Source organism: Sorex fumeus, unplaced genomic scaffold (assembly GCF_029834395.1).
Source record: "Sorex fumeus unplaced genomic scaffold, SorFum_2.1 ptg000122l, whole genome shotgun sequence".
Taxonomy (NCBI): Eukaryota; Metazoa; Chordata; class Mammalia; order Eulipotyphla; family Soricidae; genus Sorex; species Sorex fumeus.
Window position 1 is genome coordinate 49,325,772 of NW_026606179.1, and position 22,122 is coordinate 49,347,893.

General features: G+C 52.6%; 3 protein-coding genes across 3 annotated transcripts in view; 1 reads left to right on the forward strand and 2 right to left on the reverse strand.

The window, feature by feature from the left end:
• The window catches only part of PHAF1 (phagosome assembly factor 1), a 35,670-nt gene extending 23,768 nt beyond the window's left edge, over nt 1–11,902 (forward strand). Inside the window, exons 9-16 of the mRNA XM_056136022.1 lie at nt 3,708–3,841; nt 4,032–4,115; nt 6,071–6,153; nt 6,847–6,890; nt 7,408–7,451; nt 7,604–7,662; nt 8,991–9,063; nt 10,431–11,902. Coding sequence (XP_055991997.1) covers nt 3,708–3,841; nt 4,032–4,115; nt 6,071–6,153; nt 6,847–6,890; nt 7,408–7,451; nt 7,604–7,662; nt 8,991–9,063; nt 10,431–10,517 — 608 coding nt within the window. The 3' untranslated portion in view covers nt 10,518–11,902. The remainder of the gene's footprint in view (nt 1–3,707; nt 3,842–4,031; nt 4,116–6,070; nt 6,154–6,846; nt 6,891–7,407; nt 7,452–7,603; nt 7,663–8,990; nt 9,064–10,430) is intronic.
• A 757-nt stretch (nt 11,903–12,659) lies between these two features.
• Nucleotides 12,660–14,315, reverse strand: B3GNT9 (UDP-GlcNAc:betaGal beta-1,3-N-acetylglucosaminyltransferase 9). Its single transcript, XM_056136023.1, has 2 exons — nt 14,237–14,315; nt 12,660–13,948 (listed from the first exon to the last, which is right to left on the reverse strand). The coding sequence occupies exon 2, from the start codon at nt 13,920–13,922 to the stop codon at nt 12,747–12,749; it is 1,176 nt and encodes a 391-aa protein (XP_055991998.1). The 5' UTR covers nt 13,923–13,948; nt 14,237–14,315; the 3' UTR covers nt 12,660–12,746.
• A 2,036-nt stretch (nt 14,316–16,351) lies between these two features.
• Nucleotides 16,352–22,081, reverse strand: TRADD (TNFRSF1A associated via death domain). Its single transcript, XM_056136025.1, has 5 exons — nt 21,944–22,081; nt 19,046–19,204; nt 17,749–18,026; nt 17,467–17,671; nt 16,352–17,149 (listed from the first exon to the last, which is right to left on the reverse strand). The coding sequence occupies exons 2-5, from the start codon at nt 19,194–19,196 to the stop codon at nt 16,839–16,841; spliced, it is 945 nt and encodes a 314-aa protein (XP_055992000.1). The 5' UTR covers nt 19,197–19,204; nt 21,944–22,081; the 3' UTR covers nt 16,352–16,838.
• Nucleotides 22,082–22,122: the final 41 nt, after the last annotated feature.

Sequence of the window (22,122 nt, forward strand, 5' to 3'; positions counted from 1 at the left end):
AACTTGAACTAGAACAAAATGGCTGCCTTCAGTAGCTCGTCTGTTCAGGATTCTCACCTCATTTTTGTATTTTCTTGCACCTGGAGAGACTCGGCTACTTTGGGGCCTTTAATTGTGCTGAGTAAGTCTCAGATCCCCGGTGTGGAGTGGGCCTCCCTAAAACCCCTGGGAGCCATCTGTGTTCAGGGCGTATTTCTAGCTCTGTGCTCAGGGATCACTCTTTGTGGGACTCAGGGAACCAACTAGATGCAATGCCAGGAACTGAACCTGGGTCAACCGTGTGCAAGGCAAGCACAGTGCCTGCTGTATACTCTTGTCCCATAGTTATATCCCATAGTTACCCTTCTGTTTGTTTATTTATTTTGGTTTTGGGACCACACTTGACAGTGCTTGGGGGTTACTCCTGGCTCTGCACTTAGGATTTACTCCTGGCAGGCTCGGGGGGATCCTATATGGTGCCAGGAATGGAACACTGATTGACTGCTTGCAAGGCAAACGCCCTACCTGCTTGTACTATTGCTCTTATCCCTGTAGTTATATTTTAATATGATTTGGTCGTTTGATTGTCTCAGTCTTATGATAATGTATATGAAAACTCACCCTGGGAATCAGAAGCAGTTCCCCACACTCAGGATGATTTGACCTGGCCAGGCTCCAGTTACAGTGAGATGACTGAAGGTTTATCTGTGAAGGGGATGTCCCAGAGCCCCATCTGTGTCAACAGGTGTCTGGCCCCTGGAGACTGGGCTCATCAGCATTGTATCTTTTTAAATTCCCTTCCTCTTCCCATCATTGATGATGTTATTACTGTGGCTAGGGATTGAAGACACGCATGGATATATTGCTCACTCCCTGGTCACCCATCAGTGACTGTGGTGCTTGTTCAGCCACAGTACTCATTTTGGTTTGCACTCCTTTAGTGAGCCCCTTGCATTGTTAGCACACAAATTGTGGTTGTGGTGCTTGATGAGAGTCACTGAGGTGCTTATACATCTTATTTTTTAGGAAAGGATTTTAAGGACCACACCCGGTGGAACTGAAGGGATGCTCCCAGCTCTTTGTTAAGTAGTTACTCTCAAGGATTGAACTAGGGTCAGCATCTTGCAAGGCAAATGTCTTAACCATCTCTCCAGCTTTAATGATATCAGGCTCTAAGTTCTACGTGGTTTTTTGTTTTTGGTTTTGGTTTTTTTTTTTCCTTTTGGGTCACACCCAGTGATGCATAGGGGTTACTCCTGGCTCGTTCACTCAGGAATTATTCCTGACAGTGCTTGGGGGGATCCTATATGGGATGCTGGGAATTGAATCCGGGTCGGCCACATGCAAGGCAAACGCCCTACCCGCTGTGCTTTTGCTCCTTTAAGTCCTAGGTTTTATTTGGGGGGCAGAGCAGATTTTGGATTACATCTCGCAATGCTAGTCACTTTAATAGTGGGCACATATCTTTTTTGGAGAGGTGCTTGCTGGGGTTCTTACCCTTTTTTGTGATGCTTATACACACCTGGTTACTACATAGCTAGATATCATTTGTGGTCCCAGGGATCACAGCAGAGCTGCCAGGGTCAAAGCTACCACAGAGCTACATGGTTAGTACGCAGCATATATGGGACACTGGGGATTTGAACTTGTGACTGTGCTTGCAAGGCAGATGCTCTAAGCTCCTTTGCTGTTTTTTTGGGGCCCACACTTCAACCTGACATGGCTTTTGCTGAATTCTTCAGATTACTCATTCCCACCATGCTTTGCTTTGCTTTCTTACTTTTCGGCCCCCCCCCCTTTTTTTTTTCTTTTTTTTTTTTTTTGGCTTTTTTGAGGCATATCCAGCGATGCTCAGAGGTTACTCCTGGCTTTGCACTCAGGAATTACTTCTGGCGGGGCCTCATGGGATCCTATAGTGCCAGGGATGGAACACTGGCTGGCTTGCAAGGCAGATACCCTGCCCTCTGTACTATTGTTCCAGCCCCCAGGCTATGCTTTTCTTAGGGCCTAGTTAATTTATACACAGCTGCTTCATTTGTTGCTCTTTGTATATGTGCTGTGAATACAGACTCTTGGTTTGATTGGGGAGCTCAGTGCTTAATCATTTTAGATTTTGAATCCCTGAAGTCTTCTCTGTATTTAACAATCATATTGATATACTTGAAAGAGCTTTATCAACTGTAAAGCTCTGTGCAAAATAAGGGATGTCAGTGATTAGTAGAGTACCAAGAGTTGCAGTCCTCCTTAGATTCTTGACTTCCTTTTCATTTGGGCAAAACATTTTCATAGTCACAAAATGGAGAAATGTTCCTTGTTGTTGGTATTTATTGAACAACATGTCTGTGAGTATAAGAACCATTTCTGAAATTATTAGGCAAAATGTCAAGTTTTAAAGATTGTTCTTGGGGGTTTCTTTTTGGTTGTTGTTGTTTTGGTTTTTTTTTTGTTGTTGTTTTTTGGTTGTTTTTTTGGCTTGTATTTATTTGGGGGCCATACCCTGTAATGCTCTGGCTCTGCACTCAGGAATTATTCCTGATGTTGTTTAGGGGATCATACCGGATGCCAGGGAATGAACCTGGATTAAACACATGCAAGGCAAGTTTCCTACCCTCTGTACTACCTCTCCAGCCCCTAAAGACTTTTCTTGAGATATAAACTTTCGGCAAATCATAAAATTTTATTATTCTTCCATTTTTTTCCAAGTTAATGTCTCTTGAATATTAGAGATCTGTCTACTGTGTGTAGAATTAGAGAATGAATTAATGGACGCCTTACTTTTGACTCCTTAAAGAATGATCTTTAGGTCCAGTGTCTGGTTAGGAGCTACTGTTAAGAAGTATCTCTTCTGGGGCTGGAGAGATATACAAGGGTTAAGTACTATCTTGTTTTGCATACTGCCAACCCTTTCAGTTCCCAGCACTACTTATGGTCATCCGAGCACCATCAGTCAGTGGCCCTAAAAGCCTGTCCTTCTCCCCAAAAAAAGAAGTATCTTCTTTTGTTTGTTTTTCATTTTTGTTTCTTTTTTTTTTGTATGTGCGCTACACCCATTGGTGCTCAGGGCTTACTCCTGGCACTGTACTTAGGAATCGCTCCTGGTAGGAATAGGGAGCCATGTGGGATGCCCGAGATTCCGCCCGGATTGTCCTCATTCAAGACAAGCACCCTACCCACTGGGCTGTCTTTCTGGTCCCAAAAGAAGTATATCTTAATGTAAATCCTTGTATCTTGTCAGCATCTCTGGAAAATGACAATAGTAAATAGCACTAAGTTATATATTCCAGAGCATCCTTCCACAGCATCCTTTCTGCTCTTTATTGTACAATAGTTGTGTCACAATCTGATTATGATCTTCACTATGCCATAAACTCCTTTATGAATAGAGACTGGATCTGTTCTCTCACCATTGTTTTTGCAACACATAGCCCATCATAATCAATGCACAATATTTGGTGAGTGAATGTATAAAGTTTCCATAGCTCCATGTCACATTTGTGGGGCTGAGTGAGCCTCTGGCATTATTTTCAGTAGACAGTGATCTCTTGTAGCATCCAAAGCACTGAATGACCTTGTCTTTTGCTTGTGGGCAGTTTGCCCTTCATTAGATCTGATAATGCAGCAGTTAATCAGAGATGTTTTTGGGGGGTGAGGGTGGGGCACGAGAACCTTGAAATACAGCTTCTTGGGCCCAAATTGGGAATCTGATCACTTCTCCCTGTTTTCTGCAGGTTGTGGACCTGGCTTATTAGCAGATGCCAAGATGCGGGTATTTGAACGTTCGGTGTATTTTGGTGATTCCTGCCAAGATGTTCTTAGCATGCTTGGCTCTCCCCACAAAGTCTTCTATAAGTCAGAAGACAAGGTATGAGAAATGTTTTTATACAAGAAATACAATTCATAGATTTTCATTTAATACAAGAATCATATATTAAGAGCTTGGATTATTTATTCTATATTTCTATATTTTCTTTATATATAATTAATATATTTGTAATTAGAAATATAATTTTCCAGTTATATATTTGTTTCTTCATTATTTCTGTCATTTACAGATGAAAATTCATTCTCCTTCCCCTCATAAGCAAGTCCCATCCAAGTGCAATGACTACTTTTTTAACTACTTCACTCTTGGAGTGGTAAGTGTGTTTCCTTAAGAGAAGGTGGGGGCAGGGGTGCAGAATACCCAGACGAATCTGTGTGTTCCCACTGAGCTGCCCCCATACCTGGTGTGGGGAACTAATCTTGGCCCACTTGTGACTTCTTCTCTGGGGAGAAGATGCTCCACAGAAGAGGCTGTGCGGATCAGTCCCATTGTTTTGGGCATTGTCTTTTCTTGTAGCATAAGATGTTCTTCTGGGGTCACAAAAACAGAGAAACTAAAATGGCTACAAAAAGTGGCACTGTGCTTGTGTCCTTTTAGGGGATCATCTCATGGGAGTTGTCTCAGCCAGTGTCTCTGGGCCATCTTCTGACTGTGACCCCTTCCTTTGCCTCTCAACCATTTTCTAACCATGGTTGCTCCCCACTTGTCTCCCTCTTACATCCCCTCACCCCTATCCTACCAGTTGTTTCCCTTAATCTTATGCCTTGGCACCCCAAGGGTATCTCTGCCCCCATGGATTATCCTAGGGGCCCAGACGGAGTGCTGTGGCACCCAGCTGAGAAATCCCTCCTCTGGACCCAGGGTTTTGAAGGGATCTGGTATCCCTTCTCAGTGCTGACTGTCCAGCTAGTAAATGAGAGGCAAGCCTAAGAAATTATTTTATAAACATGGAACAACTAGGATCTTGCTCATGGTCAAGGCTAGCCTAGACATTGGTTCTTCTATACCTTGAACCTTCAAGATCTTGAGGACCAGAGGCAGCAGAGGACAGAGAGATTGCAGAGAGTCCGGGTCGGCCTCTGTGGGGAAAGAACGAGCACAAGCCAGGAGTACTGGGGAGTACCAGTGGGATCCCTAACTCTGGAGAACAGGATGGTGGCAAGGGGTAGTCACACTTTTTTGGTCTTTTTTTTTTTTTTTTAAGTTTTTGGGTTATACTTGGCAGTGCTCAGGGTTTACTCCTGGCTCTATGCCCAGGGATCACTCCTGCCATTACTCGGGGGACCATATGGGCTGCTGGAGATTGAGCCCAGTTGGACGTGTGCAAGATAAGCACCCTACTCACTGTAGTATCTCTCTAGTCCCAGCAAAGGCGCTGTTACAGACTGTACTCAAGGGCTTGAAGAGCAGTGATGCTAGGTGGCAGGGAAATAGAGGAAAAGAGCTCATCCTAAGAGGATTGAAGTATTGACCATTGGCACAGGGGTTGACCCTCAGTCAAATAACTGGAGCAGCTGGCAGAATGGGAAGCTGGGAAGGTCGGGGGAGTAGGGCATAATTTTTAACCCCTACCTTTATTGTTTGGGCTTTTGTTTTCAGTTTTTATCTGGTTGGTTTTGGTTTGGGGGCCACACCTGGCAGTCCTAGGGGCTTACTCATGGTCCTGCACTCAGGGATCACTCCTGGTGAGACTCCAGGGACCATATGGGGTTCTGAGGATCAAGCCTGGGTCAGCCACTTACAAGGCAAATGCCCTACCCATTCACTGTACTATTCCTCTGGTCCCACCCACTTATATTTTTATTTTATTTTATTTTATTTTATTTCAGCTATGCAGAAGTTTTACTCTGGGCTCTGCTTAGGCATTACTCCTAGTAGTATTTAGAGGATCATTTGTGGTGCCGGGGAATAACCCCTCACTTTTACTTCGTTGTTGTTGATGTGATGATTGAGTTGCACACACACATACTCACTTGGGATTGATTATTGTTTTGCAGCAGTAGGGCCAAACCCTAGGTATTCACAGGCTACTTCTCACAATGTGCTCAAGCATTGGTCCAAGGTGATTGGTCATTCCCTTTTGCTGAAAGTGCCCAGCAAGGGTCCATGGATTCAGCTGTCTCTTTGACTTCTGTTTGGGAGAAAACTATTGCCTGAGTTTTATAGAACCCTCTAGTAGTGGATTCTACATGTTTGCTCTCTCCTTGGGAAGGCCCTTCCTGGCCTCAGTAACTTTCCCTACTGTAGCATCCTTGTTTTCTACTCCAGGACATTCTCTTTGATGCGAATACACACAAAGTGAAGAAGTTTGTTCTACACACCAATTACCCTGGGCATTATAACTTTAACATGTGAGTATACCCATCCCTGCCCCTATGTGTAAACTTTGGGCACTTATCCTTAGTTTATGACTAAGGATAGTCAGTAACTTTTTTGTGTGTGAGAGAGGAGGGCGTGTTGCTCTCCTGGCAGGCTCAGAGAACCTTAGGGGGGTGCCTGAATCGAACCTGAATCTACCGCATACAAAAGCATTCCGACTCACTGTACTATCTGGCTCCGGATGTTCAGTAATTTATCTATAGTTGAATTCTTGCTACTTCATGGAAAGTGAACATTTACTATGTTTTGATTTGATCTTTTTTGTTGTTTTGGTGCTACACCTGGCAGTGCTCGGGAGTAGCTCTGTTCTCAGGGATCACTCCTGGCAGGGCTCAGGGCCTAGGGAGTGTTGGAAATTAAACCCAGGTCACCCGTGTGCAAGGCAAGCGTCCTACCTTTGTACTTTCTCTCTGACTCCAAGAGTTTTGATCTTCAAATGTGGTACACTGACCCCTACCTCGCTGTATCCACTTACTTATAAGACAGTTGGCTCAGAAAGCTTGATGATCAGCCAAGATGATTGTCTTTAGACACCATAGCTAATGTGGGCAGATGTGTTTGATTCTGGTTTGGTTTTGTTTTTCCTGGGATGCAGGGCTGAGATATTAGAGATAACCAGGCCTCTCAGGAAGCCTCATCTTTACCCATCTACCTTCTCTTTCTAGTTATCACCGCTGTGAGTTCAAGATCCCACTAGCCATAAAAAAAGGTAAGTAATGAATGTCTGCAGGGTAATGAAAGGGTTTTAGAGTCAGTGTCATGATGAGAAGGGACAAGCGAAAGGGGGTGGTGAGTAGCTGGGTTTGTGGTGCCTTGCATGCCTGGTCAGCCCTTCACTCCAGCTCTTCTCTTATGTGGGACCTGAATTGTCCTTGGTCCAGGTCTACTGGAGACCTCTAGGTGTTTCCTAAGAGACCACTGGTCTCTGAAGGGGAGAGTTTCCTGTCTCCACATGCTCTTAGGGTACTCCAGTCCAAACTTGTAACTTCTATCCTTTGCTGGTTTGTGGAGCTCACCCCTGACTATACCAGCCCTTTACTTTACAGCCACAGAAACTTTTCAACAGCCCATTTACTCTCTCTCTGTACTCCAAACCCAGAGCAAAGGGTGGCCAAGTCTGTTTTCCCTCGGGCTGGGGTGTGGGTTGTCAGAGTCCTCTTCCTGAGCAGGTGTGGCACTGAATCCAGCCTTGACCAGCCTCCAACCACCCGATCTTCTCTTTTCAGAAAATGCAGATGGTCAGACAGAAACTTGCACAACTTACAGTAAGGTAAGCTGAGCTACTTTCCTCCCTGATGCAGCCTGCAAATGTGGGCATGCTGAGCCTCTCAGGAGTTGGGGGCCCATGGCCTCTGGGCCAGCCGCTGGCCACAGGTGCAGTCAGGTCCCTGCTAACACCCTGCCACCTCTATCCTCTTACAGTGGGACAATATCCAGGAGCTCCTGGGCCATCCTGTGGAGAAGCCCGTTGTCCTGCACAGGTAAGCAGAAGGGTGTGATCTCTGACCACTGTCCTCTGCAAAGCCTGGAGCCCAGCAGGGTCTCCTGCTTAGAAACCCCAACTTATTGTGGGGGACATGGAGAGGTCAGAGAAATAGTACAGGGAGTAAGGCACTTGCCTTGCATACAGCCAACATGGGTTTGATCCCTGCCAACCTGTGTGGTTCCCTGCACTGCCAGGAGTAATCCCTGAGCATCAACAGAAGTGGCCCAAAAACAAAACTACAAAACAAAGAAACCTCAACTTGGGTGGGCTAGAGTAATAGTACTGCGGGTAGGGCATTTCCCTTACTTACCCACTGACCCGATTTAATTTGATCCCTGACAATTTGATTTGATCCCTGCCTTTGATTTGATCCCTGGCGCCCCATATAAGTCCCCAAGCCTGTTTGGAGCAATCCTTGTGCACAGAGGCAGGACTTAGCTCTGAGGACTGCTGGGTGTTGCCCCGAAAAGAAAAAAGGAGACCTCAGTGCTTCTGGCATTATGGAAACATCATCCTGCTCCCCTTATGAGTGGTCCTGCTTGCTCCCTGTCTCTTTGTGGTTGCCCCCTGAAGATGGGCAGCCTTCATTTCCTGCTAGGAAAGAGGCAGGTTTGGTTTGTTTTACTTTGCTTTGAGACGAAACTCTGCATTCAAGAATTACTCCTGGCAGTGCTGGGGACCCAGACATAAAAGGCAAGCCCCTGCATGCTCTACGATCACAGGGAGGCATTTTTTTGTTTGTTTGGGGTTTCTTTGTTACTACTGTTTTTTGTGAGGGTTTTTTTAATTTGTTTTAGTGCCACACCAGCTGTGCTTAGGGCTTACATCTGGTTCTGTGCTCAGGGATTACTCCTGCTGGCAGTGCTGGGGGACCATATCGGATGCTGGGGATGAAACCTGGTTGGGGAGGCAGTTTTGACTGTCCTAAGCTTTTTTTATTTGTTTTAATAGAGGTCAACCCACAGTGCTTGCAGGCCCTGCAGGGCTAAATATCAACTCGATCTCGCACAAGCTAGGAATGTGCCTATTTTTTGAACTATCTCTCTTTTTTTTTTCCCCCTGCCCAAGAGCCTACTACCTGGTTTCCTCCTTTCCTAGACTCTCCTTACATCACACTAAGACAAATGCTCGGTAATTTTCTATACCCCATTGAGCTGTTGTTTCTTGTGTTACTTACAGACCCTAAGGGTCCGTGTGGGGAGCCGAGATACACTCATTGCATAAGAGACCACTAGTCACTAGCCCCCAACCCAAAGGAATTGGGTGTTCTGCCTGGCCTGGGCCGATGATTGTCCCCTCTAATTCTGGTTTCTCTGGCCTCAGGTCTTCCTCTCCAAATAACACCAACCCATTTGGCTCCACCTTCTGCTTTGGTCTTCAGCGGATGATTTTTGAGGTAAACCCCCCGGCTTGAGAGATCAGTGGTTATAGGAGGAATAGTGAAGGCAGATGACTGAAGGGGGCCCAGTGGCTCTGCAGACTGGCTAATCCTCCACCAACCCTGTCACGAAGAATTGGGCTTACTTACATTTGGGAGGGGGGACGTGGGGGCCCACACCTGGCATTGTTCAGGGGTAACTCCTGGCTCTGCACTCAGAAATTACTACTGGCAGTGCTCAGGGGACCATATGGGGTGCCGGGGATCAAAACCCAGTCAGCCTCCTGCAAGGCAAGAGCCCGAACCACTGTACTCTCTCTCTTGTCCCTTTAGCAGCACTGTTAAGTAATACAAGTATCTCTGGGTTTGGCTACCCCACCATTTTTTGGTGGTGGGGGGGGAGGGGATTCATACCTCATGGTGCCCAGAGTTTATTCCTGGCTCTCTGCTCAGGGATTACCCCTGTTTGGGCTCAGAGGACCCTTTGGTGTGCCAGGGATCAAACCATGGTTAATTGTGTGCAAGGCAGGTGCCCTACCCACTATGCTGTCTGTCCAGCCCTGGGCCTACCTGCTGGAGATTCAGGCTTCTATTAGGGAAATTTGAGATTTGAGGCTGAAGCAATGGTCCATGTCCAGCAAGATGAGAGGAAATTGTGGTTCCTACATATATCTCTGAAAGCATGAGTGAAGCAGGGTAGAGAACCATAAGGCAAATGAGGTTGAGCCTGGAGTGCTGGGAACCTGGGCGATGGCCCACAGGCTGGGAGCAGAATGGGCTAGGGCCCACTTTTTCTTCCCAGCTGATGGTACTGGGGGTAGGCATTTGCCTTGCACACGGCTGACCCAGGTTCACTCTCTGGCAGCCCTTGTGATCTGCCCAGCCTTCAGCAGACCCCTAACAGATCCAGAAGAACTAGGCAGGGGCAGGAATGATAGCACAGCGGGTAGGGCGTTTGCCTTGCATGAGGCCTGACCCAGGTTCAATTCCCAGCATCCCATATGGTCCCCTGAGCATGGCCAGGAGTGATTCCTGAGTGCATGAACCAGGAGTAACCCCTGTGCATCGCGGGGTGTGACCCAAAAAGCAATAAATAAATAAATAAATAAATGAAACAGAAGAACTAGGCAGATAGGTGTGAAGTTTTTGTGAGGAACAAACAGGCATGGAGCAACAGTGACCCCTGGAGGGGAGCGGGTGTTGCGGGATTGGCCCTCCCTGTCTGCGGGTGTGTTTCGCACACAGCTTTGAGCACCCATGCGTGGAACGTGCCTCGGGTCCCTTCGTGCGGCCAGTGCCCAGTGCTGCTGGTTTTCCTGGAGCCTGCTGGGCTGCTCGGCCACATCCCTCCTCCCTCCTTCACTCATGTTCTCTTCTCATGCCAGGTCATGCAGAATAATCACATTGCCTCGGTGACTCTGTACGGCCCCCCCAGGCCTGGCACCTACCTGAGACCAGCAGAGCTCTCCTAGGGACATCGCCACCCATGCCCCTCTGCCCTCTCGAACTGTGCATCACCTCCTGCTCAGTGGGCTGCCAAGTGCCACCCTGTGGGTTTTCTCAGACACCTTGCCAGTATTGACGGTTGTTGTGATATTGGGGTGGGGCTCAGGCTGGGTTTGCTGCACTAAGGGGAGAGGCCCAGATTTTCCTCTGTCCGTCCTCAGCCTGCTGGTGCCAACAGGAAACACAGACTGCAAAGAGAAGCACAAACTCTGAGCCTGGATACCTGGTCCAGGAGCTCTCAGCTCTATGTACGGAGGCAGGGTTCTGTCTCCCCATCCCCTGCCCACTGGGAAAACCTGGGGCTCTTTCTGGCTGAAGACACAGGTACCAGGACGAGGACAGGTCCTGCCTTTGGCCCAGCATGGCCACGTGACCCTTAAGGCAAGCAGGTAGCATGTCCATAGTACTTGGTTGCGACTTTTGCACTACATCTACTTTAGTTACTTGATGAACTGGCTGTGGCCAGTGTGGCCCACCTGCCCTTCCTTGTTTCCTTCTTGCACGCGCTCCCTTGCCAGGCCTCAGAGATACAGCACAATGGTTGAAACTACTTTCTACCATCCTGGTGCGTACCCAGGCCTGGTTCCCACCCATCTTGAAGTCAGCCTTCAAGTGAAACTGTGCCCCCCCCCCGTCCTGCCCCAGTCTGGCTGGCAGGGCAGCATGTTTCCATCCTGTTTGCCTCTTTTATTTAATGCCAAAGTTTTAGCCAAAGACATCTTCCTTCTGTTGCGTTTCCACATTATGTCCCGCACTGTGGGCTGGCTCCCCTGCCCCGACCCTGGCCACTGTCCCCTGGCTGGCCCAGTCTTGGCTCAAGGCCTCTGGGGACTCAAGGAGGACTGGACTTCTTGGTCTCCATGAGTCTTGCTGAGGAAAGTAGCATATGTACTTTACAAATATTAATCCTTTTGAAAAGAATTGAGAAGAGAAATGTATAATTTTATCCCATTTTTAATATTTTGGTCTAGCAACTTGTGATACATAGATGACAATTTTGTGAGTTTTTCAAATGTGTGTACAGAATTTTGTAAATATGACTGTTTTGTAATTAACTCATGTACAGCCTCATCCTGTATAGTTAACGATGAATGTGCAGGGGGCCTGCCTGCGCTCTGGTTACTGGGCCTACAGCTAGGCTTGTGTGGCGCTCCCATGACTTTGTGACTGGTGTCTTCCCATCTGGACTGATCTGACCAGAGAACCCCCACATAGCCCACCGTCAGGGGTAGCCAGCACTGTCCTCAATTCCCAGAAAGGGGGAACCTTCCTCACCCCCTGCCCACATCCCCTCCAATAAAGACCTATACCCTCAGCAGTGGCTCACCATGTGCCAATGCTGGGATGTTTGTACTAAAATAAGTGTGTGGGTGATTTGTTTTTGTTTTTGTTTTTTTGGAGGAAGACGTCATTGGAGAATACAGGAGGTTTTATAATTGGGTTCACCTTAGGGGAAACAATTCCCAGCACTCTGAAAGAGACCAGCACACTTGAGTGATGTGGGTTCTTTGCTGCTGAGTCGTGTGTGCCTCTGTCCCTCGTGTTCTGCCAAGCCAGGGCAGAGGACTTGGCTCCCGGGAAATGGGCCTCAAAGATCTGAAGACCAGGGCTGGACTGGAAATCCCATTTGGGAGAGGGGAGGGGATGCTTGCTTTCAGGTTAAGATGCAGAAGAGTGCTTAGTTCTAGGACTATGGCCAGTCCCCATTCCTCGCTGGACTTCTACCTGAGAAAAGTTTATCTTTGTCTACATCGTCCGGGGGTTCTAAACCAGGGAGCATACACACACACACACACACACACACAGAGCTCAGTGTTCACAACTCAGCAGCCCTGCCTGTCTCACACACACACATGCACCTGCACACACCCAGGAGAGCCTAATGTCTCATCTCAGCAGCTCTGTCTGTATGTACATGTACTACACACACACGCGCGCGCACACACACACACCCTGGTGTCCACCTGTTTCAGCTCTGCCTTCCTCGAAGGGCTAGTTCTAGACGGGCTGCCAGAGGGGTGACCCAAATCACCCTGATTGCCAGGAACCCGAGGAAGACACCTGACAATCTGGGGTTGTACTAAATACCTTTGAGGGTAAGGAGGAAGACAATGAAATAATTTGCTAGGGAAACCACCTTCAAACCTCCTGCATCCTGGGAGTGAATGAGCAGCCCTTGGGGCTGTGGTCGCTGGCTAGGGGCCCCACTGGAAGGGGCCGGTAGCTGCAGGCAGCGGCTGTGCACAGGCTGGCCCCTTCTGCTGGTGCAACAGGTGCCACATCAGCCAGATGTCAGCAGCTGAGAGCCCGTGCACTACTACCAGCTCTCGGTAAAAGCAAGGGTCGAAGGTGCGCAGGTTGGGGGCGGCCGAGGGCTGGGGGATGCCAAAGGTCCGGAAAGCAGGGTGAGGCTCGGGGGTGAGGCGCAGGCGCTGCAGACACATGCCCAGAAAGACGTCGTCGATGGGGAAGAGCTCGACCTGCGCGCAGGCGTCGGCCAGCCGGTGCAGCGTGGCCGCCGACAGCACGAAGCCGCCGCCGCCCGCGTAGGCCGGGTAGGCCGTGAGGCCGTACACGGCCTCCGGGATGTAGTACTTGCTGCTCCTCGCGCGGATGGGCCGCGCCTGCACGATCACGTCACCCGCAAGCAGATCCTGGCCCGGGTCCCGGGACGCCAGGAACTCCAGGAGATTTCCGATGTGCACGAACACATCGGCGTCGCCCTTGAAAACGAAGCTCACGTCGGGGCAGTAGGAGGAGGCCCAGGCCAGAAAGTGGATCTCCTTGAGCGTTAGGTTGAAGAAAGTGTCCTCAAAGGCCCAGAGCAGGATGTCCCCGTAGGCGCGGCTCTCAGCTCGCAGCAGGGACTGCCAGTCTGCGCGCCAGCCCTGGCGCTCCCCGTCGGGCCCCGCGGGGTCTGCAGCCCGGGGCAAGCCCAGCAGGAACACGCGGCGCACCAGCGCCCCCTGCACACGACCCTCAGCCCCCCACGTCTGGCGCACGGCTTGACGCCGCTCGAAATCGGACACCACCGACTTGACGGCGATGAGCAGGTGCGGCCGCGCGCCGCGGCACTTCCGCGGCTGGTTGATGAGCAGCGGGAAGCGCCGCTGGTCCTTGGCGCGCAGATAGCGGCCAAAGTCAAAGGGTCCCGTGGGCGTGGGCGGTCCCGGCGTGTCGCCTTCGTAGGCCAGCGGGGCCTGGACTTCGCGGGGCCTGGGAGTGAGGCCCTGAGCTGCCAGGGAGGAAGCCGGCGCCGCGGCGGTGGTCGGGGCCGCCCCGTCCCGCTGCGCGTAGAGCAGGAGGCCGAGGGCGGCGCCCAGAAGCAGCGTGAGCAACGCGTCCCTGCGCGGGCACAGCCTCCGCCTCATGTCCACTCGGCCTGCGCCCGCTCCGCCTGCGGAGAGGCTCGGTCAGGGGCCGGCGACGCAGCCAGCGCTCCAGGACCCCAAACCCGGGTCTCGGACGACTGCACCCTCCCAGCAATCCGACTCGGACCCCTGAACCCTCCACCCGAGGGGCACTCCGAAAGGGAAGGAGTCCTGCTAGCGACTTCTCTGGTGTCCCCACCCCCGGGCCAGGTTCCCAGCCAGCCCCCGCCCCCGCCCTCCCGGCCCCTCCGCAGCCCGATTCCTACTACCCCTCCCAACCACCAGGGCTGATCTCGGGATCCCCCAACACTCACGCTCAGCCCCAGACGCCCCGGCCTGCAGGGCTCAGCGCAGGGTCCCCAGGGCGGCCATGAACAGGGGCCTGGGCCAAATGCAGCGCTGGCAGGAAGGGGGACCGAAGTCGCTGCCACGTGACCGTCCAGCTGTGCGCGCCCAGACATCTGGAGCCCGGCTCCCGGCTCCGCCCCGGCGCCTGTTAGTCTCTACGGGAAACACTCTGGGAACCCAAAGTGGGCTCTGGTGTGGGTGCAGGCTCAGGCTTCCCAAATTCGCCTTTCCCAGGCGCTGGAGGAAGGTAAGTTTCTGATAGACTTCTTGCCCACCTCTCCAGTGGGAGGGGGAAATCTTGGCACAGCCCCTCCTGGAAGCGTCTCTCAGGTGCTGGTGGAGCCCATGAAATGCCCTGGGACATGTCTCTCCTTCCCCCACCCCGCCCCCTGCGTGTAAGCACACATACATACACACACACACACACACACACACACTATAAGTCACCTGGTTCAGGGTCACCAACACTCCACTGGCTGTTCTCTAATACTGCACAAACCCAGGTAGCGACTGTCCAGATACAAAATGGCAGAAGGTAAAGCCCGCCTTCTGGCTTTCCCACAGGATGTCCTGTGCCTCCCCTCCCACCCACTCAGGAGGCTGCCTCTGCTGTAACTGAAGTCGGCTGGAATTCATAGGTGAGCATTTCAGACTATTTGTCCCAGAAGCAGCTGATGTTCCGAGGTAGCTCGGCCCATGGTAGATATAACCATGCTTGCATCACTGCATTTGTTCAGCTTGGGGAGACTCAAGTCAGCACATAAGCAAAAGACTTGATCTGAGGGGCTGGAGAGATAGTATGGCAGGCAGGGTGCTTGTCCCGGAGCCCATCAGGACTGATCCCTAAACACTGCTCAGTGTGACCTGAAAACTAAAACCAAAACCAAAATCAGGGCAACCTCAGAGCTGGGCAGGGACGCTCTGGAGCCTGAGGCCCAGTCCTTGCCCAGCACTGCAACCAGCTTTTTGACCAAGGTAGGTGGGGACAGGCATGGATCATGACGCTAGGCTTGGAGGCTCGTGCTCAGGGTTTTCTCCTGAAGATGTTGGAGGGACCATGTGGTGCTGAGGGTTGAACCCAGGGCTCTTGTATGCAAAACATATGTTGCAAATCTGAAACTCAGCATCGCAGGCAACGGGGCCTGGAATAGACAGGTTCCCCCACCCCTGTGTCTGAGGATAGCTATGGCTTTACTACTCAGCACCATCCTTCTTCTGGGCCATACTTGTGCCTCCGACAATTCCATCAATATTCCTAAGAAGCAAACCCTGAGCCAGAGCGATAGTACTGCAGGTACAGCGTTTGCCAACCTTGTTTGATCCCCTCACTTCATATAGTCCCTCAAGCCCTGCCAGGAGTAAGCCCAAAGCAGCACTATGGTATAAAAAAGAAAGAAGTGATATTCAAACCCTGGGGCTGGTGAGAGAGTACAGGTTTAAGTACAACCATTTTTTTAAAAAAAAAAAAAGGGGGGGGGGCTGGAGCAATAGCACAGCGGGTAGGGCATTTGCCTTGCACGGGGCCGCCCCGAGTTTGATTCCCAGCATCCCATATGGTCCCCTGAACACCGCCAGGAGTGATTCCTGAGTGCAGAGCCAGGAGTAATCCCTGTGCATAGCCGGGTGTGACCCAAAAAAAAAAAAAAATCAGGAGTGGCCCCTGAGCACCACTGTGTGGCCAAAAAAAAAAAGGTCAACTCCTTTTCTTGATCCCCTACTTTCTTCTTTCACAGACTTCTCAAGAGTCCTATTCTGGCTTCTTCCACTCGGGTCTGGCCTCAGACTGCCCCATCTGGTTACCTTTTCCCCAGGGTTCCATCACAGCCCGTGGGCATGCGCTGGCTTCCAGATTGCCTGGGTTTCCTCCTGCCTCTCTGGGCCACCCCTTTTCCCACCGATCCCTAGACCCAGCCCTTCTCCACATGCTGTTCCACCACCCCACCCTCCCCCCTTCCTTCAGGAACTTCCTGAGGCTGTGGTGGCAGGAATACTGCCCTTCTCTCAGCCCCACCCACTGCGTTTACACTCAGCCCTCCCCGTTACTTGCCTTCCCAGCTCCTTCTATTTTTCATATTCACTGAAACAAAACAAGAATCGTTTTAATACTGTTAATATAAAGAGCCCCACAGAGTGAACTGGGGGACAGCTGCTCTGTCCTGTTCACTGTGTCTGCAGCACCCAAATGACGCAAGGACACAGTGTTTGTCACCTTCCATTGGTGAAGGTGGTGAGAATGGGCAGGAGCCTCTCTTCTAACGCCAGAGGTTGACACAGAACTCTGCCCCCAGCCACCTGTGCTCTCTATCTCTGTCAAAGTGTTTGGGCGAAATCCCTCCATGGCACACGTGGCAGTCCAGGTGCCAGATGGGTGCCCATCCCATCCCGCAGAGGGCAGTGAGGTTTGCTCTGCAGCCCCAGCAGATCTGCTACTGTAGGGTGCAACATGGCTTCAGGACCCCATGGATGGCCAGGACGTCAGCAGTAGCAGCAAAGGGGACCCTAGAGTCACCAAAAGGTTCCGAAGCCTGGCTGGGCAACTGGACTCCACGCGCCTTTCTCTCTGGCTGCTTAGGCTACACCGTCATCGGGATGTGCGAGGCCTAGCAAATCCTCAGCCAGGCTGGTGAGCTCGTTCTCCTCGAGCGCCTCCACCAGGCGCTGCAGGGTGGCACGGCGGCCCTCGGCCTGCACGAAGCGCCGCAGCATCTGGAAGGCCTGTTCGTACAGGCCCTCACGCTCGTACTCGTAGGCCAGTGAGTCCAGCGCTGGGTCCCGCAACGCGCGGCAGCTGCGCTGCAGTGAGCGCCCCACCTTGCGCCACTTGAGGCCCACCGAGCGTGCGAAGGTCAGTTGGTCCTGCAGGCTCAGCGGCCGGTTCACTGCAGGGACAGGGGAGTGGAAAGCCGAGTGAGCGCGGGCCCCAAAGTCTTCCCCGCCCAGGGGCTGGAGCGATAGCACAGCAGGTAGGGTGTTTGCCTTGCTCGCAGCCGACCCAGGTTCAATTCCCAGCATCCCATATGGTCCCCTGAGCACCGCCAGGAGTGATTCCTGAGTGCAGACCCAGGAGTAACTCCTGAGCATTGCCGGGTGTGACCCAAAAACAAAAACAAAACAAAACAAAAAAAGGTAAGTCTTCCCCGCCCAGACGGTGCTCCTCCCCTGATTCCTTCCAAAGACACCCCTGCCAGCGCCTCACCTACGGGCTGGCCCTGGAACAGAAAGGTCTGGCCAGTGGGCGGCGGCGGCGGCGGCGGCGGCTTCTCCTCCGACGGAGAGGATGTCAGAGTCTGCGAAGGGGCTCCAGGGACAGCCACGTTGTCGCCCTGGCCCCCCGAGTTACACGATAGATTCCGAAGCGCATTGTCCAGCTCAGCGAGTTCCTCGTCCCGGAGCCGGTCGGGCTGGAGAAGGGAGTGTGACGTGGGTGGGAGCCTTAGCCGCTGGGGCCCCGCCCAGCCCGGGCCCCGCCCGGCCGCACCTTCTCGGCGAGGATGCAGCTCAGACAGCGTTCCTCCTCGGTCATCAGGCCATCCAGCCGCTCGGCGCCGGCCCGCAGCTCCAGTTGCAAAGGTACCGAGTTCAGAGCGAGCGCTGCCGCCAAGCACCTTTGCAGTGCGGCGCGCAGCGCCCCCTCGCGGTAAGTGCGCAGAAACAGGCTGCAGGCCTGGCGCCGGCAGAAACGCACCTGCACGATCAGCTGCGGGTCGCTGCGGTGGATCTTGAGTATCTGCAGCTCGTCTGGGTTCCCGCAGCATTCTGCAGAGGGGGGTAGTAAGGCGATCGCCATGGGGGGCGGGGGGCCGCTCTCCAAGCGCCCGGCGGAAAGAGGAAGCCCGTGATCAGACCTCGACCCATTCACAGAAAGGGAGGTTAGCCCAAAATACACAAATGGGAAACAAAATTGGGAAGCAAAAAAAAACCACCTCGAATGATACAGGGCACAGTACCGAGAGCACTCCGAGACAGAGTCGGTGCCATTCTAGCCCACCCCCTAAGTGCCAAATGAGATGATCAAAGGGACATGAGGCGAAAGTGGCACGAAGCAGGCACATGCCTTGGGCCACCAAGCCGGCTGGCGAGGGGACAGGATAGAGGTGGTCAAGTCTTGGACTCCACCAAGAAGCTCCGGCGGCCCGGAAAGAAAAGGGGCTCTTCCACTCTGGGGCTGGAGCCGATCCCGGTGCAGTGCCAACCTCCTGCCCTGAGATAGGAAAGGGGGGGTCCAAAAGGTAGATACTGGGGAGAGGTCTTGTGCAAGTGCTGCAGTGAGAGAGGAAAAGAGAACAGTGAGTCATTAGTAGCAAAAAAGGAGCCAGAGAGCCAGAGCCATAGTGGAGCGGGTAGGGGAGTTTGCTTTGCATATGACTAACCCAGGTTCGATCCCCAGTATCCCAAATGGTCCTCCTAGCACCACCAAGAGTGATTCCAGAGTGCAGAGCCAGGAGTAACCCCTGAGCATTGCTGGGTATGACCCAGAAATGCCTCCCCCCCCAAAAAAGCAAGCAGGAAGCCAGTGGCATGGTGAGTGGGGGCCTTCAAGAGGGGTCATTAGCACAGAGATAAAAGGGGGAGGGGGAAGGCAAATCTACACCCCAGGGTTTATGCACCTCAGCAGGTAAAAGCCTACACAGCCCAGAATCTTCCCTCCCCATCTATATTTCTCCTAACCTGGGAGTTAAGTGCAGCCTATACAGTGAAGAGGAGGTTCTTAGCCCCTGGACCCTCTACAAAGTCCCCCCGCAGCCCCTCCTTCTCCAAGGCCAGCACCCACACACCTGTCAGTGCCGTCCGCAGAGCCTGGTACACCGCCACCTTCTTCTGGGAGTGAGCGTAGGCATCTGACAGATCCACCTTGTCCAGCGTGGACTCCACAAATAAGTAGGCACTGCCCACCCAGTCCTCGGGCCCATTGGGCCCAGCTGCCATCTTGCCTGCTGGAGATGCAGACAGGGGTCCAGGTCATCCCCAACCCAACTGCATAACCCAAGCTGTTCCCCCAGGTCTGGCTTCTGGCTGTCCCCAGCTTGCAAGCACACTTGTGAATGTCATTATCCCCTGGCAGATCCTCTACCCAGTCCAGCCTTGAGCAGGGACATGCCCACCCCTGCCTGCTCAGAAAGAATCCAAGTCACAGGGGCAGGGAGAGGCGTGCCCCGCCAGGTGAGGGCACAGTCAGTGGGAGCGGGCAGAGCTCTAGCCCTTCACTCAGGCCTCACAGCCTCCAGGATCTGCCACCCGCTGCTTTCTAAGAAGTCCTGCAACCTTATCTCCAGGTCTACTTTAATTTTTTTTAATTTTGTGGAGGAAAGGTTTGGACCACATGGTGCTGGGGATTGAACTAGGGCTTTGAACTTTGGCCACCTGCAAAGCAAGCAACTACTAAGCCCTGTACTATCTCTGTGGTCACTTCAATAATTTTGTTTTGGGGCCACACCCTGCTGTGCTACAGATATACTCCCTGACAGGTGCCCAGGAGTCACTCCCAGTGGTACCCAGGACCAGGCAGTTCAAGGGACCAAACTAGGGCCTCCGGCATTCAGTCTGTTCATCTCGATGGCCCATCTTCCACCTCAATTACAGTGGCTGACCCCACGCCCCAGATCCAAGCAAGCATGGGTGTGAAGCAATCCTGCCTAATCTGCATAATCCATTTCTCTTCCTGAAATGACTGACTCTGAGTTAAACAAAGAACTCCATTTGGATCAATCACAGTCCTTATTGGTCTGGCTGGATCAATAAGGCTCAAGTGTTCTGTCCATTGGCTGGGAGGGAGGGTAAGTCTCATCTTTATCCTGAAATAGCCTGGCTGATGGAGAAACTGACTCAGAGCCACTCAAACTGCTGGGCCTCTCCTTCTAGCTGCCTCTGATTCTTCAGCTATGTGAGCTAAATGTTTCCTTTCTGTTTTAAAACCCTTGGAACTGGGTTATTGTCTCAAACAACTCAGACTGTTCTATTTTTCATTCCTTCCCAGTCCAGACAGACCCAAGGCCCCCTAGTACTCACATCTCCATCTATTTCCTGGCCAAATCCTGCTCTAGAGGGGAAGAAGAAGGCCAAAATCCCACCCAAGAACCCATGTACTGATCCCACAAGTGGCTAGAGTGACAACAGGGCAGCTGCCACTAGCATCTACTTGCCTGAGGGACAGGGAACCTCAGAGGACGGGTGCCAAAAGGAGCTTGGGCTGCCACCTTGGGCACTGTCGGGGAGTAGGGATCCTGAGCTCAAAGGAGAGGCTATGTTTCAGATCTGCTCCCAGACCCAGATCTAAGCCAAAGTTGGAACCAGGGCTGGACAGGGAGGGGCCCTCTGGCAACAAAACTTAGCAAGAGAGGCAGGAGAGATGGTACAGCCTTCGAAATGGCCAACTCAAGTTTGATGCCTGGAACCCCATGTGGTCTCCTGAGTCCCATCAGGAGTGATCCCTAAGCCAGAGTCAGGAGTATCCCCTGAGCAGTGCTGACGTGGTCCCAAAACCCAAAAACAGAACATAAAAACCCGGCAGGTGGAATGTTTAGTGATGGTCTCACCCTGGATGCGGGGCCGCGGGTATGCCTTCTGAGCACCCCTCCCCACCTTTTCATAGAAAACATAATAGTACTTGTGTATTTCAGTACTTTTCCCAAAATAATGGTCTGGAAATTACCAAAAAGCTAGCATGATTTAGGGAGAAGAGGGGAGAAAGGAGATTTTGATTCTTACAGAATTTAGCAACACTCCTATAGAGATGCATTCCCCTTGTATTGAAAGGTAAAAATAAATAAATAAATAAATAATTGTTTTACTAAATGGGAGAAAACGCTGGAGGCTCCAAGTGGGAAATATCCAGGGGTATGGAGAAAGCAAGACCCTCCAAACGCTTCCTCTTCCTCTTCTCAGTCCCCCAATTGAGGGTGCTGGCCTTGGCCTCGCCCCTGGAGGAGGGATGCATCGTCATACAGGGGACAAATGCGACACATGCAACAGTTGCGCCAGTCTGGGGGTCCAGAGGGCCAGAGGTCAGGGAGGAGCCAGGCCCCTGGGCACTTCCTGCGCGTTCTCCTCAGAGGACCCTCCGCGGGGCCGCCCTACCAGGACGCCGGAACCTGCAGCTCTGACTGAGCCCGGGGAATACGCAGCTGGGCTGGACTGTGAAGGGCACGTGGGTACCAACTCTACATGGAGGGGGCGGGGGGTGGGGGGCGGAAAGAAACCCAACATCAGGAGCCAGCTAGGCGCAGCCGTCCTAAAACACGACTTAACAGTCCTGGGGCAGTCCCACCTCAGGCGGGGTGAGCGGGGACGGCCCCTCCAGCACCCAAAACCCGCAACTCCAACATCCAGCCGCGCGTGCCCTTCTCAGCAGCGCCGCGCTAGCGGGGAGCTCCCGGATCCCCCACCATACGGCGTGCTACTAGCTAGGGAGTGGGGGGGTCTCTGCTCCGCGATCCTGCAGAACCAGCCCCACCCCACCAGAAACAGGGGTCCAGTCGCCCCGTCCAAAGCCCCAAGCGGGAACTAGGAACCCGCGCAAGGCAGGGGGGTCAAAGTCCGCAGCCCGCCTCTCGCGGAAACAGCCTAACCCGGCTGCCACCGTTACCCGGCCGGATAGCCGCGGTGACAGCGCAGACCTGCGCCTGGACCCGCCGCTTCCCGCCGACCCCCGGGAGCACCCCCTACCTTCCACTGACCTGCCCGCCGCCTCCCGGTCTGAGTTCCCACGCCCGCCAGGCTCCGCCGCCTCGCGCAGCTTCCGGGTGTGCGCGGAGCTCAGGGGCGGCGCCCCAGTCCGAGCCGCCCGGGCCGCCCGGGCCGCCCCGTCCGCCCCGCGGCCCGCCCCACCCCCTCCGCGGTGCCCTCCGCCTGCTGC